This window comes from Dysidea avara, chromosome 8 (assembly GCF_963678975.1).
Source record: "Dysidea avara chromosome 8, odDysAvar1.4, whole genome shotgun sequence".
Lineage (NCBI taxonomy): Eukaryota > Metazoa > Porifera > Demospongiae > Dictyoceratida > Dysideidae > Dysidea > Dysidea avara.
Window position 1 is genome coordinate 25,042,323 of NC_089279.1, and position 24,110 is coordinate 25,066,432.

General features: G+C 37.2%; 1 protein-coding gene across 2 annotated transcripts in view; it reads left to right on the forward strand.

Moving 5' to 3' along the window:
• The window catches only part of LOC136262967 (dual specificity protein kinase shkE-like), a 47,125-nt gene that overhangs the window by 8,973 nt on the left and 14,042 nt on the right, over window positions 1–24,110 (forward strand). Inside the window, exons 2-5 of one of the 2 annotated variants that reach the window (XM_066057388.1) lie at window positions 1,254–1,411; window positions 3,355–3,833; window positions 4,718–5,056; window positions 11,593–11,674. In XM_066057388.1, coding sequence (XP_065913460.1) covers window positions 3,357–3,833; window positions 4,718–5,056; window positions 11,593–11,674 — 898 coding nt within the window. In that variant the 5' untranslated portion in view covers window positions 1,254–1,411; window positions 3,355–3,356. The remainder of the gene's footprint in view (window positions 1–1,253; window positions 1,412–3,354; window positions 3,834–4,717; window positions 5,057–11,592; window positions 11,675–24,110) is intronic. The other variant, XM_066057387.1, reaches the window with a different exon arrangement.

The window sequence follows — 24,110 nt, forward strand, 5'->3', positions numbered from 1 at the left end:
GATTTTGATGATGGTTGCTTGTAGTCAGAGTTGGGGAAGTTACTTCATGAAAGTAATATATTACGTATTACTTTTATATCAGTATAATATATTACAGTTACATATTACTTAGAATAAAGAGTAACTTAATAATATTACATATTAAGTTACTAACTTAATAATATTACTTACAAATATTAAGTTACTAATGCTAAGTTACTTTTTTATTAAGACAGCTACAGTAAGTTAAAGTTAACATATAAACTACGTGCAGTCATGTGATGCACATCAGTCACGCGTACGTGCATCACCTGAGCACCACTATAGAAGAAAGGTTAATGGATTAAGGTGATTAATTAATAGTGGAATGGATAATTGGCAGTAAAATCCATTTATAATGTGTTACTTGTTCATCTTTACTTGTAGTATCACTCGTTACATCGCGGTAAAGTTACTCGTTATTTTTCGCTTCCAGCTACTTGTTACGTAATAATATTACTTCTTTCGTTACTAGTAACGAATTATAGTTTCCAGAAGTAACTTAAAGTTATATTACTGCATTTCCAAAAGTAACACGTTATATTACTCAGATCGTGAATTGTAATATATATTACATAACGCGTTACCCCATCTCTGCTTGTAGTCAGCAGCATTGAACGTTCTTACTACATTTTGTTCACATAAACGGATGAGTCCTAGGAATATCACGGAAATATGCTTATTAAAGTTACCACAATCAAAAACTTTTAGTTTTTGAGAAGACAGACTAGACTCACAAAAATGACTAATGAAGGCGCAGCACAGTGCAACACAAGCGCAATTCTATTCTACCGATGATAACACTACTCCATGAGTTTCTAATTGTTTCGTGTGTCTTGTGTGTACCTCAAGTTGACAGTTCTCTATAACCAGATAAAGAACAGCCTTCGCTTGTGCTATATGGGAAATATAGCATTCAAAGAGTGGTCTCAAGACAAAAGATAGCACTCGACTTCGCCTTATGCTATGTTTGTCTCTTGCCCACTCTTTCGTGCTATATTTTCCGTATAGCACTCACGGCAGTGCTTTATCTAATACATACATATATATATACTGTACCAGATATATAACAGCAATTTTGACCAATCAAATCACTTCTTAGTAAACTTTAATGTACAAAGGTTCCACAGAGATGATATAGAACATATCATTCCCCATATCATTTGGCTCCCCATATCATTCCCCAGAATCAATAACATGTTGAGGGAGATCATTCCATTCTCTTATTGTTCTAGGGAAGAAATTGTTCATGTAGGCGTCTGTTCTGATATGTGTAAAATGTTAGGATTGGTAGGATTGATGATGATGATGAATTCTTGTATTTGTGGAAATTGCAGTGAAGTAATTGGGAATTTTTAGAGCTAAAAGGTCATTAATAGATTTGTACAGCAAGGTAAGACGCATCCTTTTACGACGATGTTGTAAATTAGGCCAATTGAGACTTTGTAGCATGGTGGTAACACTGTGACTGAAATTATAGCCATTAAATATCCATCTAAGAACTCTCCTTTGAATTTTTTCTATAGAGGCAATGTGATTGTTATGGTGGGGATCCCACACAGAACTAGCATATTCAAGTGTTGGTCTGACGAGGCTAGTGTAGGCTCTAGATTTAGTTTGCTGGCAGCAATTACACAAGTTCCGTTTTACAAAATTCAAAGTTCTGGTTGCTTTAGATGTGATGCTGTTAATATGTGGAATACAAGACATTGTTTGGTCAAATACTATACTCAGATATGGATGCTGCTTGACACTTTGTAGTTTTTGGGTGTTGATAAAATAGTCTGTTTGTATTGGATTCCATATCCTGTAACACTTCAAGGTAACACATTTTGAAACATTAAATTTCATTTGCCACAATTGTGATCAACATGGTATTGAGATCATGTTGGAGTTCAGCAACGTACTCTTCACATGAGATCACACGATACAATAGACAATCATCAGTAAACAGTCTTAAACTTGAAGATAAACCTTTTGCAATATTGTTGATATATATAAGAAATAAAAGTGGTCCCAAGACTGTCCCTTGAGGTACTCCTGATTTTACTGATAACCATGTAGAACATGATCCATTTACAGTACATTAGTTGGGACCGTACTAGTGCAATATGTAAAGACCTTATTATGACATTTTCAACCCACTTTAGTTTTCTTAATCAGAAGAACTTTCAAAACTAACTGTATTGAAGCAAAGAAGAATCTTGTGTAGACCTTTGTTTGATAGGGGTTACATTGACAGTTATATATCGGATGGTGTGTCATCATTGTGTCATCATTGTGTCTTTTGACCAAAAGCGAAGATGAACAAATAAGATACATCTGTAACGATATGTGAGCTAATCTGCCAGCAACCAAGCAAGCTACAACACTAAACAAGAAGCTTTATGACTCTCCCCTAACATTCTACATGTGAGCTACATTATAGCACACATAATTACATCATTCCTATTACAAAGCACTACATAAACTATTAATAAAGTGTCTACAGTGTCACACATTAAAGAACAGATCTGTTGTGATACTCCAATTGGAGGTATTGTTAATGCCAAATTGTAGCTTTGCTGTGTCATCAGCAATTTCAACTCTGAAAGAACCTTCACATTCTATGTCAATGCTATCGATGTTCCAAAGAACCCATTCCCAAAAACTTTAATTGACTTCAATAACTGTTTTTTTTTTTTCACTCATGGATGTCAGCACTAGTTGCTGGCATGCCTTCAGCATGCACATCAATAATTTTAATTGTAATTTTGTATGTGCATGCTGTAATAGATAAAATAAGATCCATAGAGCTTGTAAGAATGATGATACTAAGCCCTAGAAAAAGTTTCAAAGGGTTAACTATCGCAAATGGCATGTTATTTCAGAAATGGTTCTGATTAAATGCTCTTCTATCTTAGGATGGGTCCTAGATTTTCTTTGATAATCTCACTCACCATAAAGCTATCTCACAGTGGCACAAAGAAGCAAACATTCCATGCAAAAACAATATATTTTTAAATTATGTGTGTGGGCTATCAGGTAGCACCGGCCACCTTAATGTAGCTGCTTATGACAACCCCACAATCTTCTTAAAGGCTGTGGTTTGAAATTAACACATTTCTGTACAATAGTGGTCTAATGTGAAGGTCACACCAAACTTTATGCTTGTTGAGATGTTGCTTTCTTGTTGCAAAAAACAGTAAATCCTCTATAATTATCTTTATACAACAAATGCCTGGTTTGTTGACATGTAAAAATGATTGTATTTGTTTATAGTTTGGCTTAATTGTACTTAAATATTGTTGTTTTTTTGTACCTTTCAATGCATATATTTATTTCTTACATTTGCAGAAATGTCTTGGGATATACCACTACCATATGCTATACTGCTTCAAGATAAGGTTGGAAAGAAGGAGAATAAACCAATATTATTTGGCATTAGTTCATCATTCACTGAGAAGCATGTTCTCAGAGGGGAACTTCTTCATAGATTATCACAGGAGGAAGTCAGAGATCTTAAACATCAGGATGCTAATGCTGGGCTGCCACCAATGAATTTCAAGTTTTTCAAAGATCAGTCTGTTAAATTATACTGTGATAAACATGTTGTCCATTTGTTAAATTATGACCAAAAGAAGTTATTAGCTGGGATAAGTAGCCCCTTTGATAGATATAAAACTATAAAGAAGCTGGATTGGGCTGAGAAGCTTGCTAACGGCTCTGTTGTTTATGTGGCAATTAAAGGTGTGCCAGTTGCTGCTAAGGGAGTTGTACGGTATATTGGAATGCTACCTGGTCAACAGGGGACACATTTTGGAGTAGAATTATATGTACGTACTAACGAGTAGCTATTAGTTATCAGAGTGATGTATATTAGGATCATTTCTTTCTCTGAAAAAATATTGGCCAGAAACCAGCCTTACAATATCGTTGTGTTATATTGGTTAGGTGTAATCAAGCCCAAAAGTGCCTTCTCTGTGATCCAAAATACTTCCAATTGGTTGCTGTGTAATGTTTTTTTTTTTTCTAGTGACTGACTGGCTTACGTATACTATACTAACTGATTCCATTATTTTAAATCCTGCATTAGATACTCTTTGAAGGTACTTCATTGTATAAAATGTTTCTACGATGATTTTGCATGGCAGCATATTGGGGTCATCATTATGTCCTCTACACTGCTATACTGTACTGTTTGGAATCATCGTGTCTCTTGTTTCACAATGTCTTGGTGCATTGCATAAATGATTTTTTTTAGTTTGTAAGCACACTAGTTGTGTAAAGTGGAGGTTGTATAATATGTTATTTATCATCTAAGTACTTTGATTTTGTGGTGAGTCTGGCAGGTATTGTAGTCTAGAAATTGTGCTTTGATGATTTAAAAACGAATTATTAACATTAGATAAGGTGCAAACTACATTTAAGGTCTTTTATTTGTGAAGGTCTTCTATACGATTATGTGGTCTTCTAAAGTCTAGGCAAAGAACTTTGAGGTGGTGGCCAAGAAACATTTGCAGTAGTATTAATATATGATTGCTGCATTATTGACGTTTTATTAGCATTAACATCGTTGCAGTGATTTCTTGGCTGCCACATATTTTGCATGCAGGCCTTTTGAGGTCTACACCTTTTTTTACGACTTGGCTGTTTTATGTGACTACCTTTCTATATATTGAGTAAGGATTGTAAAATTATTGATTTTGTTTCTGGTTAGGGCTACAGGGGTGAAGGTACAAGTGATGGGAGTTTTCAATATGAACAATTGTTTGAATGTGATAAGGATTGTGCTGTGTTTGAATCACTGGACAAGTTGTCAGATAAACCTGTTGCTGTAGACATCATGCCATCTGGTATTGGTGGTAGTCATGATCACAAGCCTAAAAAGAAGTTACATCATCAAAAATCAGTAGAACGTTATCAGGAACAACTTGTACCACCTAAAGTAGGTGAAAGGGTGGTGGCTTTTGATAACAAGAGAGGTTCAGTAGCCGGAACTGTAAAGTGGATTGGTGCAGCTGTTGGTACAAAAGCAAAAGTTGTGGGGATTGAGACAGTAAGTTTAATGTGTATATTTGGTCTTGATTCCGTATACAATTAATTTCTTTTGTTAATTGCTAATGTAATCCAGAAGGCTGCAGACTGGAACAACAACAAATTTATTTATTTTGCAACTTAGGCGATTGTCAGAGGAAGTTGGTCATGCATTATCCACACTACTACGTATGATTATGAATACACAATAAAAGATGGTGCAAATTTAGAATGATTATTATGAAGTCCTTTGTTGCATTCACAAAAAGTATGCATAATGTAGCATTTGTTTCTTGGTAATAAAAGCCACACAAAGTGTTGGGCAAATAAAAGAAGGGCTCTGGGAACTGTAATTTATCGATATGAATTCACTGAGGTATTGGGGTTGAATGGGCTGAACTTTACTTTGAGATCATGAGATGTTTGATGACGCGTGACCAACCTCCTCTGGATGATTGTTTAATGCATTCTTACAAATTTGCCCAAAAAGAAGCAAAAATCAGTAGAACAGTATCAGTGACAGCCTATGTCATATAGAACTAGTATATTAAAAATTATAAATTTAAAAATGAAGTAGGCATCCAAGCGATAAAAAGTAGTGAAACAAGAGATGAACAATGGTAGCTATTACAGCATAGCTTGGTGGGAAATCCTTACTTTGGCATTGACCACAAAATAATTGTTATACCATGCCAAAGTAGGGATTTAACACTGAGCTATGCTGTAATAACCACCATTGTTCATCTCTTGTTTCACTACTTTTTATCGCTTGGATCCCTACTTCATTTTTAAATTTATATAGTAGTTTGTGTAGTTGTTTTTGTTAAAACATACAGCTACCTATGAACATGTGACGACTGTTTTATTAGGGTGACTGCTGTATTAGAGTATCTCAAGTCAGCCTGCAAAGATGTGTGCTTTCCCAAAAAGGGGTGTGGTCATTGCAGCCTTGATCGATTATTAGACTAGAGTATCTTGAATTAGTCTACAAATTTGAAGGTGTGTGGTCACAAATACAGCTAGCATAAAGGGGCGTGGTCATCATGGTCTCGATTGATAATAGTAAAATAAAGAATGGGCGTGATCTTGTGACCTATCATGGAGTACTGGTACCTCCGTACAGTAGCGTAGTCTAAGTGCCTTAAATAATTTTGTGGTATTATGCTGCTTAAAGAAAGTGTTGATATGGAAAATTAATTCCTCGATATGGTTTCGTTGGATTAAGAAGACAAGCAGCCTGATTGAAGATAAAAGAAAAGACAAGGCGCACAGGACTAGTGCTGTACACCGGTGTCCAATTAACCAGTTATTAACCAGTGTTGTCTAGGTCAGCCAATAACTGGTGAAGAAACCTTTAAACTGGTTATTGCCCACCCACTTGGTAAACCATAAATTACCCCTGCTGACAAGTGTTAACATCATAACATAACCTCAAAGAATGTGTAAATATGTGATTGTAATAACTGTTATTGCGAGACAGGATGTTGATGGTCACTTTGGTAACACCCTAAACCTTCCAGCAGGCTTGTTGACTCGTGTTATGTCTGCCAATATACAAACAAACCAATTAACCAGTTATTGCCAATTATTGGTAGGCAATTAACCAGTGACAAAAATTTTGTAGGTGTACAGCACTACACAGGACGCACACTTGTCGGAACCCCAAAAGGCACATCCCACTGGTGAGTTTGTTGTTGTGGCATAAAATGGTGACCGTGCGCTGCTTCGTTTGGGCTCTAGGCTTGCAACTGTGGTCAGGAAGTGAGTGAGACGAAATTTTAAGTTTTGACGATTTAAAAAAAAATTCTATATCCAGCTGTCAGTAAGCGTTTTCTTGTTTTTAATGCTACATTTGGTGTTAGATGGACTAAAAGGTGATTTTCGTCACGTAAGAAGTTTCTAAGCTGGTTTTTAAAGGCGGTTTTTTTTGGCGGCATGCGTCACTTTTGATGCAAACCCTACTTAAACAGTGCTATCATACTGTTTGATAGGTGAGAGGGTGATAGCTTTTGATAACAATGGAGGTTCAGTAGCTGGAATTGTGAAGTGGATTGGTAGAACTACTGCTATAAAAGTCAAGGTTGTGGAGATTGAGATGGGAAGATTACGTAAAAGCTAATTGCAAAATTTGGCTTTTATTTATTTATTTAGGCCCGGGGCAAATACAACCAAGTACAATCACCAATGGGACAACCTACTAACAGAACATGTACAAGCAGCGCATGGCCAACACAGTGTGTGCAGGTAGAAAAGATGCACAGTAATACAATTCTAGAGGAATTGACTGGCACATATGCATAAGGGATGTATTAGTATGCAATTACAATCAGTGATTATCCGACCATGGAGATGTGAGGATGTGAGATTGTGCTTTAAATTGTGAGAATCATGGTAATGAATCTGACGCCTACAAGCAGTAAAGCTTAAACATCCAACGAATAGTTATTACATTAATTTTATGCCATTGTACACAATTTGTGTTATATGATATGTTTAAATGGGGATGGATTAGAGCACTCGATTAAGACATGGCTGGAGTTGCCTAGAGCAGACCTTGGGATAAAAGCAGAGTATTTCAACTGCCTGTCACCTACAACTGATATCTGAGTTATGTATATATTTAACATGAGGTGGGTCATTTGTACTAAAATGATCACATGATGCTGTGGATATGCTGCAAAAAAAAAAAAAATATTGGAGAACAAATGTGGCTGAAAGGCAATACTAGAATTTCATGGATATGTCAGTGTGCACAAGTATGTGGAACATTGCTGATGGCGGCAGACTGTAGCTACATATAATAATAGTATTTAATAGCTAGAACAACTATGTGCACAGCAATTATCAGCCTAAGGGAACGTTTTGTGTTGTTGTGTTTGTTCTCTCCATCAGCGTTCAGTATGTGCCTATGTGAGATGCAATTTAGCAGTGAATATTTGAATGTTTACAGGGGTGTACGCAGGAATTTTGAAAAGGGGTTTCCACTACAGCTAAGTGACTGTTATATTAGAGTATTTTATATATTACCTGACTGCTCTATTAGAGTATCTCAATCTTTTCACCAAAATCATAATTCAGAACAATGCTATATGCTCATTACATTTTGCACCATTATGCTATGGCAATACAATTTTTAGCTTTTAGTAAGCATTTAATTGGCTTTATTATGCAAGTTACAGAATGAAAATATTCTGTTCCAGTACTGAGATATGACCTGTAGAGTGATGGGGGTGTAGTTTGTGCCCACATGCCCTGTTTTTGCAGGCCTGGTCACATATGTCCAGTTCCATGATAGATTCCAGATTCTGGAAACCTGAAGTTTCTATTTCTTATGGTTTCAAGTGGTGTGTAAATCCAAAGGGGTTTCCTGAAACCCTGGAAACCCCCCCTCGGTAAACCCCTGGTTTATTTAGTTTTCTCAGGGCCCACATCAGTGATCAGTCTGGGCACTCATGGCACTAAAAGGCTTCAGGTGGAGAGATATGCATCATCACACAAACTTACCAGCTGGAAACTGCACCTTCTTCGCACAATGGCCTGCCAGGTGAGGCTTTCTCCCATCCCATACACAAGTGAAGGTAGCCTAGTTATGTGAGACTAAAGAAACAAGACTATCAAAGTGTTTTTACCAATACAAACTAACCTCCAGCGATTGGTAGCAACTTCCAATAATGTTGTTTATTAAGCAGGAGTAGCAACCACTCATCTTCCAATTGAAATAGTCACTGTCGCCCACTTTTAAACACAAATGAACAGTAGTTTGCTTGTCTAGAATCCGCCTGGTCCATAATAGTGGGTGTCACATGCTAACGGTTTTGATTGGCGTTAAATAGAATTGTATGTTTCTATCATCTCCACGAGAACACCCACCCATTATACGATTGTCTCTTCATACAACATGGATTCTATTCCCAGTGAGTGCGAAGCCTTAGGCCTTGTAGTTTTCTCAAACACTATTTATTAATTATTTCATTATTAATGACATAATTTTAACCGCATTTTGTATTATTCTTTAGTACTTGGTTGTATAATAAGGCTTTACAACACAAGCACTGAAGGTCTGTAGGACACCTGGTCCTGCTGCCTGTATAAAGTTACAGAAAGTGTGTTTGTAAAGGTATAGAAAGGAGAAAAAAAATCCATGACTGCATGGACCTGGGCAGCCTCGAGTCTGTAAATCTTGGCAATATTATTGTAGAAAAGAAATCAAAATGCTACAGTGGTATAATTCAAAGAGTTTCAGACTGAAACAACCATGGTTTATATTTTATTGATGAAAAATAAATTTGGAATCTCAGACTGTAGGACAGACATAGCTGAAAGTGGTTACTGTGCTTGTCAGCAATGAATATTTGGGGTCTACACTTACTTGTGCTATGGTATATTGATAACACAGCGTATACAAAATCCTCTTCTAACCAACAATCAACTCTCTATATACTGTACTAGCAAGTATACACTATAGGGATTAAACATGTACAGTATTACAGGATGCATTCTGGCTTTACAGATAGTGTTTTTATACTAATGTTACCGAAACTCCTGGCTATTCTTACTCCTGGGTATTCTTATACTTGTGATAATTGTGGCTTTTGTGGCAGCAGCTTTAGTAGTGATGCAATATACGAATTACTAGATAAATAAAGATTGACATTTAGAAAGGGGAAATAGAGATCTAAAAATAAGCAACAAAACAAGGAGGATCACTAGGGTGGTAACATAAGCCACAAATTCCTATTTTTTGACCAGGAGCGGCTCTAGGGTTTTTTCTAAGGTTTCCGGAAACCAGTCACATTCAGATCAACATACTCTAATAGAGCAGTCATTACTTTAATAAAGCAATCACAGTGTTCTTAAGCTCTAACTCTTTCAACTTTATCTGTAACTGTATTTTCTTATCCTTCATCTCTAGTTCCTTCTCTTGCAGTTCAGCTTAAGGCGACATTCTTGTTCCAACTTTTGTTCATGTGGTTTATGTTCCAGTTCAAGTCGTTTGATTTCCAATTCATTGTTACTTGTTGATGGTTGCTCTTCGGGAATGAGGTCTTCTTCAATAAAATAGTCCAGCAAACCTGTCGCAACTCAACTTTCCTAGCATTTGTATCACATTCTATACCAACCTTATCTACAACCTGTTTTAGTTGAGGTTTCATTAGACTATATAAAACTGTCTTTGATGGATCAGCAACAAATGTGTCAACATCAAACAACGTTTACAGCTCACTAATATCCTGAAGATACAAAGAAAGACACTCAGTAACAGTCTTCAGGGTGGTAAAAAAGTGAGCTAAACAGAAACAACAGTATAATACTAGAAGACACAGCGTCACCTTAACGGTTGCCTCTACTTAGCACCAGGGAACCAGTTCAGTTTTCTTAAATCGGTGATGATGGGTGGCTTGTAATGTACATGTCTTTTGTATTCTCTTCAGTTAACTTTTTCCCCTTCTTTCTTTCTCCGTGGACAAGCTCCCAGTATCTGTTACGACGCCAAGATATGCATGTTGCAGAGGACACGAGGCACCAACTGGATTCTTATTATAGCACACTCTAATTATTATTACTCATGCGTACATAAGTACAATGCCTAGTAATATGCAACATCGGATATTATTTAGTAGGAGATGACAGTGACTCAGAGGGCTCTGAAAATGACACAGAACTTGAACATTTTTTGCTTGAGAAGTCACTACTAGCTTTGTACTTGTGATGTGTGGTTTGGTGGAATATGAAAGAGCACAAGTTTCCAAACCTAGCTAAACTTGCTACAGTTTACCTTGGCATACCTGCTATATCTGCCTCTTCAGAGAGATTGTTTTCTAAAGCAGGCATCATACCAACTAAGCACTGAAATTGTTTGAAAGCCAAAAATGTTGAATCCATTGTTTTCTTGAACAAAAACTCAAAGTTTCTTAATCAGTAGTTACTTACTAGTTTGCTGTATTCTTCAGGTTCTTTTTAGTGTCAGATATACTACAGGCACATTGAATGATCATCAGCTTTGTAAGGAGATCTACTAGGTAGGTCCATCCTAGGGTTAAGGTGAAAACTGTGTAAAGCAGTGATAGTGAACTGCATGTCCAATACTACATAAACTAATGCTCATACGTACATATATTGTGCTTCCTTAGGAGCACTGACCCCAAACAAATATTGTCAAACTTGTCTTGTTTTAGCAAACATGATGGTATCAAATCTTTGTTTTTTTTTGTTACAAAATAGGTACTCAAGTGTTCTATGAAATTCACTTGTATTTTTAGTGTAAAATTTATAAATTGACAGTATGTATTTGGTTTGCTCAATTTACGTTATTGAAGGTTTCAAGCTAGCTTCTTTTGTGCAAGTAACATATGCATAAGCATTTGTAGTGCATATTTACAGTACATACAGTGATACATAAATGTAGTTATAGACATACGTACGTATGTATAAAAAATAATGATGGGCACCAAGAGCCCACAGTTTAGGGCTTATAAACAAAAATCAAGGCAAGAATATATAAGCTTTGCATGAGGATGATCTGTTCAGGCATACATAAATATATTTACACATGTATAGGATCAAGGTGTCCAACATGTTCCTCTGTCACATCTGCAACTTGATCCTCAGTATGTGCGGCAAACTCACCAGAAAGCAAATCGTAAGTTGTTGCATATATTTGTTCACTTGAAAATGTTTGAGGTTGTTTTGTATTTCAAAAATAAGTTCATGTTGTGCTGCATCATACAGTACAGCAGCACTGCATATTAGGGATCATGAAGATTTGGGTTTTACCAAAAATCAGCTCCACGACACCATCCTGATGCTTTAGCAGTATTTGTTAGGTATAACCAAGCCCAAAAGTGCATTCAATACGACCCTTACAAAATTCAATTTTTTAAATTCAATTAAATTTTTTACTGACTGACTGATTAACTGCTTGCCTGTCTGATGCCTTCAGACAAGGTAGCGTAACTCGACTATGGCTACAGCTTGCTTTTTTTCACTGGTCAATGTTGCTTCAGCCCGACAGGTGCCTTTTGGTATACTGCTCTACGTACAATGCACACATCATGGACTCACCTTTGTCCTCCTTGGTGTTTCATTTCTTTTTTTCTGATAGCCCTAGGTGTCAATATTTGGTAGATCAATGGCTTCCCTACATTTGTAAACGGGAACCATCCGTATTTTCCGTGGTGACTGGATTGATTGCAGAGGTGCTTCTCCTATACTATTCTTCATTTGTAACGCCATGAAATGGGCTGAACATAGATCAAAGCGTAATGACCACCACACTTTTGAGTCAGTAGTTGATAGTTGGGGTGTGCGCTCAGTCTAAAATACCTTAAGAATGTTAATAAAAGTTGTTTACAGAAAAACCAAATCATTGACATGTGTAGATGAAACCTTATAAAATGACCTTGGAATCCACAAAAGTGATGTCATATGACAATGTGACAGATCAACAGATAGAATAAAAGGACCTCCTGGAAAAGAAATTAGTCAGTCTAATAGTCAGTGGTAAGAGTGAAGTTTGAATAGTACTTGAGTAGTAGGCCCTCCCACACCATACCATACCCATACACACCCACTACTTAATTCATTACTGGGTTGTGCCACCACAGAAGGTTGGCTATTAATAATGGTTGACCACTAGCATACATACAAATCCTTTACAACAACTAACTAATACTTAATCAGATCTTGCATTACAGAAAAAAAAACTGCATGAGTAATGAAGTGGGGGCTAGCAAAATAAAAATAAGCTCAACAAAAAAATTCTGAGCACCCAGCCCAAGGCAACTCAAGGAAAAAACCTGCCGGCCCTTTTTTTTTTTTTGACCGTACAGGAAAAAACCCAAAAAGCTCCACTCCAGTGCGTGTATATGTTAAAGTCAAAAGTTCTCCGTCTGTCTGCTCCGGTTATCTGATGTGAGTTAAGGAATTTCACAGGGGAGGGTGGGTGGGTCCAACCTGTTTCAACACACGTGGCCTAGAGTGAATTATAACACACCACAACACACTTTTTATACTAGGCGTCACGTACAGACGTGACGCAACATTATCAGTATTAACATGGGAGTTTATTTTCTGTCTAATTCATTGCATTCAAACGCCAGAAAATACACTTTTGTTGTTGTTGCAGAATAGAGATTAGAGAAGGATAGGACTCAGTACAGTACTATTAGCCAGGCTGAAGCTACAGCTATGTTATCCATCAATTTTTTCACCAGCTATAAAATTTTTTTAATGCTTATCATAGAATTGTTGTGAGACTGAACAAGTGGCTTGAGAGGAACAATGTCATTGTTGAAGTATTTTAGTTGGAAGAAGACTACTGGTGTTGCTAAAGAGATACCTCATGAACCATCAGGCAGTCTACTGAAAGAAGTCCTATCGTCAACTATCGTAGCAGCCAATGAAATTGTAGTAACTGTATTGGCAGTCAGTAAAAAGAAGAAAGAATATACTAAGCTGACTGATGCCCAGAGATTGCAAAGTAGGAAGGAAGGCCAGCAAAATTGGGATAGCTGCCGCTATAAGATTTTACAACAACAGAGTACCAGATCTATTGCTTACAGAGCCGACTGTTCGTAGGTTAAAGTACCAATATAATGGTGAACTAAAGAAAAGACCATGAGATGCTGACCATGGTGATTTACTTGAGTTACCATCGAAAAAGAGGGGGAGGCCACTTTTGCTTGGTGAACATTTAGACAGACAGGTTCGAGTTTACCTTAATGCAATTCATGAATGTGGTGGAGCTGTGAATACGTCACTTACAATTAGAGGTGTACTGATTATCGGATCTGCTAAAATATCAGCCATTAATATGGGATTTTTTTTTACCAATATCGGTATCGGCGAAGGATGGCTTGAGGACCGATATCACTACCAATGTTATACAGTAGCAATAGTTTGTTCATAAATGGATTATACTTTTGTTTTCTATTTTATCCATGAGGCTGTTTAGTACCAGCGGCTTATTGTTCACTCTACAGTAAGCTGGTGCTACACTATGAGAAGCCATACAAACACACTTGATTTTATTTTTGAGAGTTTATCACAGTCTTTACGAATGAACCAGTTATATAGTACCTTTAGAATAAACAACAGTCACAGGATAACTAAGGAAACTTGCTGTACGTACCAGCCTTCTTCACAAGCCATTAAAATAGTACAGCACATTGGTGAAAAATTATGCATTTAATGATAAAAGTATGAAACTTGGTACACTAATACATTATAGGTTAGTTTAAATTTTGAGCTATAGGGGCATCTCACATTTGATCTTTGGTGACCTATACGGCCATTTTTGTGCTGAAAATTAGTCTTTATTGCCTTATTTTCCTTAGGCATAATTAAAATAGCTAAAACTTGCTATATAATAAAGTTCTCGTGCTAAGAAACAGTTTGGTTTTGTTTCAAGTAAATAGCATGCTTTATTGTAAAGTTACAGCTGTTTTATGTCCACGAAACTCTGTGAATTCACTAGCCCATGCATTTGATTGAAATTCAATAGTTTACCATTTACCATTTGTGATATAGACATGGTATGGTAGGCATATACTGCACCATGAGTATTAGCATAGAAACCTAGATATATGTATCTGTTACTATAGAAACCTGATCTCAGTATTAAAGAAAAACTTGTACATAGCTATAGTGTGCCGCTATATGGCACTTTATTCATCGATATCTTTTAAATTACTTGAAAGCATGCTTATGATGTTGCAACACATTTTCAATTACTTGTAGGTAAATCATTCTCACATACATCATTACCAGTGATGGGCAAGTTACTTTTTAAAAGTAACTAGTTACATATTACATATTACTTGCAGCTGAACTATTTAGTTACAGTTACATATTACCAATAAAATAAAGTAATTGTAATAATATTACATATTATATTACTTTGTGCCCACAGCCTTAAGCTGTCACGTTTGAACTACCACCTTATCACGTGACACGATTGCATTGTTGGACAATGTGCAAATCTTGATTATAAGTAAGAAGCTGGTGAATAAGCCTCATTCAGTAGTCTTCATTACTTCGTTGTGGCTAGGCATTACTCAGTGGATTACTAACGAGATTAGTAACTTCGTTACTTGTAGTAATAATATTACATAATATTAGATTCGTTACAGTAACTATATTACTTAGGTAACGCGTTACATTTGTAAGTAAAGTAACTTGAGTTATATTACCTGTTTTTATAGCATATTTCGTTATATTACTTAGTTACCACAAAAGTAATAATATTACGTAACGCGTTACTTATGTAACGCGTTACTCCCAACACTGATCATTACACTTTCATGCTTATATTAGCCATATCCAGTTAGCTATGAACTCCAATAGAATCATATGTGACTAGGTCTGACAAAACCGGTCTTATCGCCCATGACAGCAGATTTGATTTTTACCAAAAACACAAAGCTACATAAATAAACTATCAAATTTCATTATCAAGACTTGAGTGGTCTGCTTTTTCTGGATGCTTTTCCCAAGCACAGTGGCAAGGTCTGGGGCCCCAATGGAGCTCTGGCTAGCCTGGGGATGGCTGTATAGCTCTGTGGAGTTGAATAAAGACATGTGTTGTATATCCTTTCATTTTAGCCAGTATTGAGGGTGTAACTAATCACTGGACTGGACTACTGGACTGGAACACTGGACTGGACTACTGGACTGACATATTTTTGGTTTTTACACATTCTGAGGTTGGTTTTATTGAGTTTTGCTAGCCAAGGGCCTTCAGAGAACTTTCAGTCTGCTACTAAAATGATGAGTGTGAGGAGTGGAGTAAGCAAAAACCTACTTCTAGTGATTTCACCTCTATTTATTATGTTCTTCTACAGTACATATACCTATACTCCTTATCAGTATGCTGCAGGGAATGTGCTAGTTATGGTTAACCAACAATAACGTCTTGGAGATAGTAGCAAGCTTGTAAATTTGGTCACATATTGTAGTAGTACACCAACCAGCACATGTAAGAACTAATCATGATAGCAGAAAATACCTACAGTTGTACAATGAGTTTGTATATTGCATGTATGAGCGAACTTAGCTACAGTAGTCTTAGGAAGGATAAGTTGTGTCCCAGGGGTCTGAGCTATTTAGTTTAAGGCTACGGGTGTATCATAGGTAGTACAAATATAGTAAAATGATTTTTGGTTAGCTATTGCTAGATATTACAATCTCCAAAACACAATACTAAGAAGTGTATAAATGCTGTAGAGCATAACAAGTAGTGAGAAGTCAGTTTTTGCTTACTCCACTCCTCATACTCATCATTTTAGTAGCAGACTGCAAGTTTTCTGAAGGTCCTTAGCTAGCAAGACTCAATAAACCAACCTCAGAATGTGTAAAAACAAAAAATATGTCAGTCCAGTAGTCCAGTCCAGTGTTCCAGTCCAGTAGTCCAGTCCAGTGATTAGTTACACCCCAGTATTGATACCTTCGTGGCTCATACCTTGGTCCCTATGCCTTCCTATTTAATTTTTTAAAACAATCTCTTGCCCACCTCTGGCCCTCACCTACCACCCCTTTTGGAGCTCACCTGGTAGAGTCAACCTTGGTATAGAAACTATCTAAAGTAATGGTGGGAAACTTAAGTGTTGGCTACTTCTACTGTGGATGCTCTTGAAGGTAAGAAATTGGTGTAAATTGTGTGAAAATTTGCTATACTTATAGTTGGTGGTATGCATTTACCTGAGCCCCCTACAAATATAGTAATATCAAAGAAGTGAACATGTGTTCACTCCCAATGGTTTTGTACTGGGACAAGCATATTTTCATGTTGTAAACATGTTTGCGTGCCTGAATCATCCCTACTAAATGTATGGGATATTTTTAAAGCCTCATAACTCACTGGTTCGTATCAAAGTGCTTTTTTGATTAACAGTTCTGTTGTTTAAAGGGCTTCACAGCGCTACTAAATGTTTGGGTAGCTAGCTCATGTCATTAACGAGAAACGAGGGCTCAGGTGAATGCGAACAGACTATAGCTTCTAGCTACAACACACTGAATACTTAAAACTGGAATTTCTCGATACTTTTAAATGGGCGATAAGACCATTTGTGTCAGACTTGGTCACATGTGTACTAGGGTTAATACATATTTACGTACCTACATATATATCCATTAATGAGCACTAATTACACATGACCACACTTTGTAAGTTGCAGCTAACAATTTTTTCTGTATTATTGTTGTTTCGAGTATATACTTTTATGTACATCAAGGACAGATCCAGGGTTTGGAAAGGTGGGGTGCATCAGGATAGTATGTACATATATGGAGCAGGGGGTTGGGGTGCACCTCCCAGAAGCTAAAGCTATTTCATATGTTTCAGGACTGAAATTTTTGATGTAGGGCGATAATGTCTAAATCATACTGCTTTCTAAGTGAGCTACATTGAACTGCATTGATCAAGAGTTGTATAGGGATAGGTGACAGTTGTGAGTAGTTCAGCTAGCTATAATATTATATGACCCCTAAAGAATGGCAGACACAAGGTACCATGTGCATTTCGTTATTTCTTAGCAGGCTAAGTGTGCTGATGCATGGGATTGTGCTGCAGATGCTAGTTTTCATATTCAGCAATTTTCAATAGTATTATGTGTGGTGACTATTCTATTAGAATATTTTAGCATTGTATGACCTGTAGAAGCCTTCATATTGCTTGTCTTTGGTGCTGGAAATTGTTAAGGTACTACTATACAGTGTAACAATTAATCTCTACAGTTGGACCTAATGCAGTGTAATGTAATTCAACAAATTTACAAAATAATCCTGTGTGACATAATGCAGAAAAGTGCAGGCAAATGATTGATTATAGGTTGCTTTGTGCTAGCGGTATTTGTTTATGCAGTGGATTTCACCAATTAAAATATAGAGCTGATTTCTGGGTTCGAAACCAATTGGACATGTCCAATTACTTCAAGAACAATACTGAGATGATGTCTATAGTGTATGTCTACAAGTATAAGAAAATAAATTAGGAATTTTAAATTAGAGTAGGGACAGTGCCATAGTACTGCAATAAAAAGTACTGAAACAAGCTGGATCGGAGTAGTATGTAATATCCAAATACTGTAAAACAATAAGAAGTGAATATCCCTACTGTGCTAGTACTACTGTGCTAGTACTACTGTGCTAGTTTCAGCACTATGCACTGTCCCTACTCTAATTTAAAATTCCTATTTTTTTCTTATACTTGTTTGTAGACTTTTTTTGCAAGCTCATGACCACTAAATAGCCTGCTTTTCATAAAACATTATAACGAGTTAATCACAGCACTATATACTAGATTATGACTCATACAATAACAACTGGTTAGTGGGCATGACTCTACATAAGCCTGCAGACAGATGTGGATTCGTGCATACCTATAGACTGATAAATGGGTGTGGCTACCATATGCCTACAGACAATTATTTACATAAGTGGGTGTGGCTCACAAAAGAAGCAGGTCTGTGCTATGACGTGTTACTACACATCCACATTGTTACACTAAGTACTTTAGCACGTGATCCAATGATAATCTGTAAAGTGAGACCTGGATGACCTGACTCGGTTTTAATGCCACGTGTGTTCAAATAGTTTGGTGCAATGCTAAACTAACCACGTGAGGAAGAATGGTTCTCCGGTAAGGAAAAGCGGTTATGCCGATTACTGTGAGGTTAAATTTAAAAAAATCTAATTACTTGTATTCAGATAGTTTGATACACCCGTAGATGGAAGCCCTACTGTAGTCTTATTAACACTCAGTGGTAGAACCTTGACTGATGGCCATGGTAAAGAAGGATAAAAGGTAAGACAATAGCGCAAGCATTGTATGTTTATCAATATACTAAAGGTTTTTTCTTCATTGAATTAGAAACGTTTCTGTGAAAAAATTAGGGCTGTAGCTGTAGCTATAGCCAATTTTCCGCTACGCTTGACTGAACGTGTCAGGCAGGCAGGCAGGCAGGCAGGCATAAAGCTTTTTTTTTTTAAATTTTGACAGAAATGTGTCAGTCAATCTGAAGACACTTTTGGGCTTGATTTTACCCAACGAATACTGTCATGTTGTGTGAGGAAAAATCAAGGCAGGATTTTGGGTTATATTATAGCACGGGCCACGCCCACACCTTCGATGTCCCTACTATACAGTACTATTGTACTGTATGATAGTAGGATGGCTTACATAGTTTTTCAGGTTATCTACACTGCATATCTAGCATTTCTGTTTGATTAGTAAAAAGTTCTGTGATTAAGGTTTCCATGGTGATAAATAGGTTTATGGTAATAGCCTTGAAGGAGAGTATACCTACCATAGCCCTATACATTTAGACAAAAAGATTAAGTTTCAACACAAAAATGGCTGCAAAGGTCAAACCTGAGATGCCCCTATAGCACAAAATCTTTTGAAGTACCTGACTAGTACTGTGCCAAATTTCATACTTACATCATCAAAAGCACTATTTTGCCAAAAGCAGTCACAAATCTTCTGTAGAGTAATGCAAAGCGATTTGTCTAAGGCTTCATGGGAAGATACGAAAACATGTTTGTGGCTGCCTAATTGTCTGGATTACAATAAAAGCCAAACCACTAGTACATGTTACTAAGGGGTCGTCCACAATTTTCAGCCCTTTTGTGCTTGGGAGATTGGGTAAAATTGCATGTACACTATTTTAAAAATGTTGATCATGTGAGTTGGCGGGAAACCAGAATGGAGTTCATAAGGCTTCAGTAAACTGCTACTGCTACTTAAATTAATGCAAGTCAGTGTCCATTTAAATGGCAGACTAAAGCAAGCTGATGCTGTTAATCATTGGGCCCAAAAGCCAACGTGATTGGAAATGGTGTGCTTCGGCAGCGAACTCTAAAGAACTATGTAGGGCTATACCAATGAAATGAGGCTTTATAAGTTGAGGGAGAGACAAATAGTATGCTGTTGCCACTGCCAGTGGTGGGATGGTATTATATGAACACAATAAAGATAACCAAGAACAAATTGTTTCCATGATGTGTACACATTAGCAAACATGCATCCAGGAGGATGAAAGTTAATACAAATGCCCAGTGCATGTAGGAACCTTTCCTTTAGGGTATCAGCTTCAAAAGCATCAAAATGATAAAGCCATAAGATACCTAAAAGACATAACAAACATCATAACATGTATTTTGTAATATTAAACAGAGTATCCGTGTATTTGTTCTGCTATGCAATACGTACATCCATCAAGACACACGGTAGTGTGTCGTGCGGCCCAAGAAGCCGGCGCGCCACACCCGTGAGTATATTGACAGGAAGAACGAAAACGTCATTTTCACACCTTTGTATCTCGGTGATCACTTATCTGATTGGAACCAAATTTGCTACACAGTTGCCCGCCAGCCAGGGGAGTCTACATTCCAAATTTGAAGGAAATCGCTCCAGCCATTTCCGAGATACGAGCTGCCAAAGTTTCGTTTTTTTTTCTTCGTTTTTTTCTTCTTCGTCTTTTCCCCCACATGCAAAAATTGCTATAACACGCAAACGCGTGCTCCGAACGCCTTGAACTTTGGCACACAGAAAGGGAGTCCAACGGCGAATCCAAGCATTAAATTTGGTACAAATCCGATGAATGGTTCAGGAGTTATGACCGATTATTCGCATAAAACAAGATCGATTTGTTGTCACGCCTACAGGGTAAACCGCTTCATGGAATGAGTTGAAAATTGCTATGTAGATGGAGTAACCATCGTAGGAGTGCCTTTTGGTGGTTTGAAAGGAATCGAGATAAAGACCACGGAGATATGACACAAAACCCAACCTGTGTCACAATTACGCGATCGATTTTTAGGAATAAAAAAGTATTAGTTTTCACGCCTACTAGGCAAACCGCTAAGAGCAATGAGCTGAAAATCGGTGTATAGCTGGAATAATCTTCATAGAAAGTCCTTGCAATAGTACAGAAGAATCGAATTACAAACCACTGAGTTATGATTCGAAAGCCAACTCCGTGTAGCAAATGCTAGATCGAGATACTCTAATAGAACAGTCACCCTAATAGAGCATTCGGCTAATTTATTTACTCCATTATAGAATTTTATTATATCACAAGTTATTTTGTAGGGAGTTCAGCTGCAAACAGTTAATCTTATAGACAGTTCAACAAGAAGACAGTCACCATGTGGAGAGTTAAGCAAATATACCACTATAGAGATTCAGAACATTACAAGTCACACTGAAGAAAGTTCAGCTATAAACAAGTCATGCACCCTGTAGAGAATTCAGCTACAATTAAGTCACTCTCTAGAGAATTCAGCTACACAGAATTCAGCTACACACAAGTCACTGTGGAGAGAGTTCAGCTACAAACAAATTACCCTTTAGAGTGATCAGCTACAAACAAAACACTTTGCAGAGTGTTCAGCTACAACAAATCAACCTTTAGAGCGATCAGCAATGAACAAATCAACACAAATCTACCTGTAGAGAGATAAGCTAGAAACAAATCACCTGTAGAGAGTTCAGCTACAAAAAATCGCCCTGTAGAGACATCAGCTAGAAACTAGACACAATGTAAGGAGTTCAGCTACAAGCAATCACCCTGTAGAGAGTTCAGCTAAAACAAATCAACCTGCAGAAAGATCAGCTACAAACAAATCACCTTATAGAGAGTTCAGCTACAAACAAATTACTCTGTAGAGAGATCGGCTACAAACAAATCAACCTGCAGAGAGATCAGCTACACACAAATCAACTTGTAGAGAGATCAGCTACAAACAAATCACCCTGTAGAGAGATCAGCTTGAAACTACACACAATGTAAGGAGTTCAGCTACAAACAAATCACCCTGTAGAGAGTTCAGCTAAAACAAATCAACCTGCAGAGAGATCAGCTACAAACAAATCACCTTATAGACAGTTCAGCTACAAACAAATTACCTTGTAGAGAGATCAGCTACAAACAAATCAACCTGCAGAGAGATCAGCTACACACAATTCAACTTGTAGAGAGATCAGCTACAAACAAATCACCCTGTAGAGAGATCAGCTAGAAACTGGACACAATGTAAGGAGTTCAGCTACAAGCAAATCACCCTGTAGAGAGTTCAGCTACAAACAAACCAACCTGTAGAGCGATCAGCTAGAAACAAATACCCTGAAGAGAGGTCAGCTACAAAAAATCACCTTGTAGAGAGATCAACTACAAACAAAACGCTTGGCAGAGAGTTCAGCTACAAACAAATCAACCTGTAGAGAGATCATCTAGAAACAAATCAACCTACAGAGTGATCAGCTACAAACAAATCAGCTTGTAGAGAGATCAGTTACACACAAATCAACCTGTAGAGAGATAAGCTAGAAACAAATCACCCTGTAGAGAGCTCAGCTACAAAAAAATCAATCTGCAGAGAGATCAGCTACATACAAATCAACTTGTACAGAGATCAGCTAGAAACAAATCAACCTGCAGAGAGATCAGCTACTAACAAATCAGCTTGTAGAGAGATCAGTTACACACAAATCAACCTGTAGAGAGATAAGCTAGAAACAAATCACCCTGTAGAGAGTTCAGCTACAAGCAAAACACTTTGCAGAGAGTTCAGCTACAAACAAAACACTTTGCAGAAAGTTCAGCTACAAACAAATCAACTTCTAGAGCGATCAGCAACAAACAAATCAACTTGTACAGAGATCAGCTAGAAACAAATCAACCTGCAGAGAGATCAGCTACTAACAAATCAGCTTGTAGAGAGATCAGTTACACACAAATCAACCTGTAGAGAGATAAGCTAGAAACAAATCACCCTGTAGAGAGTTCAGCTACAAGCAAAACACCCTGTAGAGAGTTCAGCAACAAAGAAACCACCATGTAGAGAGTTCAGCTGTAAACAAATCACCTTATAGAGAGTTGAGCTACAAACAAATTACCCTGTAGAGAGATCAGCTAGAAACTAGACACAATGTAAGGAGTTCAGCTACAAGTAAATCAGCCTGTAGAGAGTTCAGCTACAAACAAATCACTTTATAGACAGTTCAGCTACAAACAAATTACCTTGTAGAGAGATCGGCTACAAATTAATCAACTTGCAGAGAGATCAGCTACACTCAAATCAACTTGTAGAGAGAGTAGCTACAAACAAATCACCCTGTAGAGAGATCAGCTAGAAACTAGACACAATGTAAGGAGTTCAGCTACAAGCAAATCACCCTTTAGTGAGTTCAGCTACAAACAAATCAACCTGCAGTGAGATCACCTACAAAAAAGCACCTTGTACAGAGTTCAGCTACAAACAAATTACACTGTAGAGAGATCGGCTACAAACAAATCAACCTGTAGAAAGATCAGCTACACACAAATCAACTTGTAGAGAGATCAGCTACAAACAAATCACCCTGTAGAGAGATCAGCTAGAAACTAGACACAATGTAAGGAGTTCATCTACAAGTAAATCACCCTGTAGAGAGTTCAGCTAAAACAAATCAACCTGCAGAGAGATCAGCTACAAATAAATCACCTTATAGACAATTCAACTACAAACAAATTACCTTGTAGAGAGATCGGCTACAAATTAATCAACCTGCAGAGAGATCAGCTACACACAAATCAACTTGTAGAGAGATCAGCTACAAACAAATCACCCTGTAGAGAGATCAGCTAGAATCTAGACACAATGCAAGGAGTTCAGCTACAAGCAAAATCACCCTTTAGTGAGTTCAGCTACACACAAATCAACCTGCAGTGAGATCACCCACAAAAATACACTTGTACAGAGTTCAGTTACAAACAAATTATCCTGTAGAGAGATCAGGTAGAAGAATTCACCTTGTAGAGAGTTCAGCAACAAAGAAACCACCATGTAGAGAGTTCAGCTGCAAACAAATCACCCAGTAGAAAGATCAGCTAGAAGAAGTTACCTTGTAGAGAGATCAGTTACAAAGAAACCATCATATAGAGAGTTCAACTACAAAGAAATTACCCCGTAGAGAGTTCAGCTAGAAGAAGTCACCTTGTAAAGAGTTGAGCTACAAAGAAACCATCATGTACAGAGTTCAGCTACAAAGAAACCACCATGTAGAGTGTTTAGCTGCAAAAAAGCACCTGTAGAGA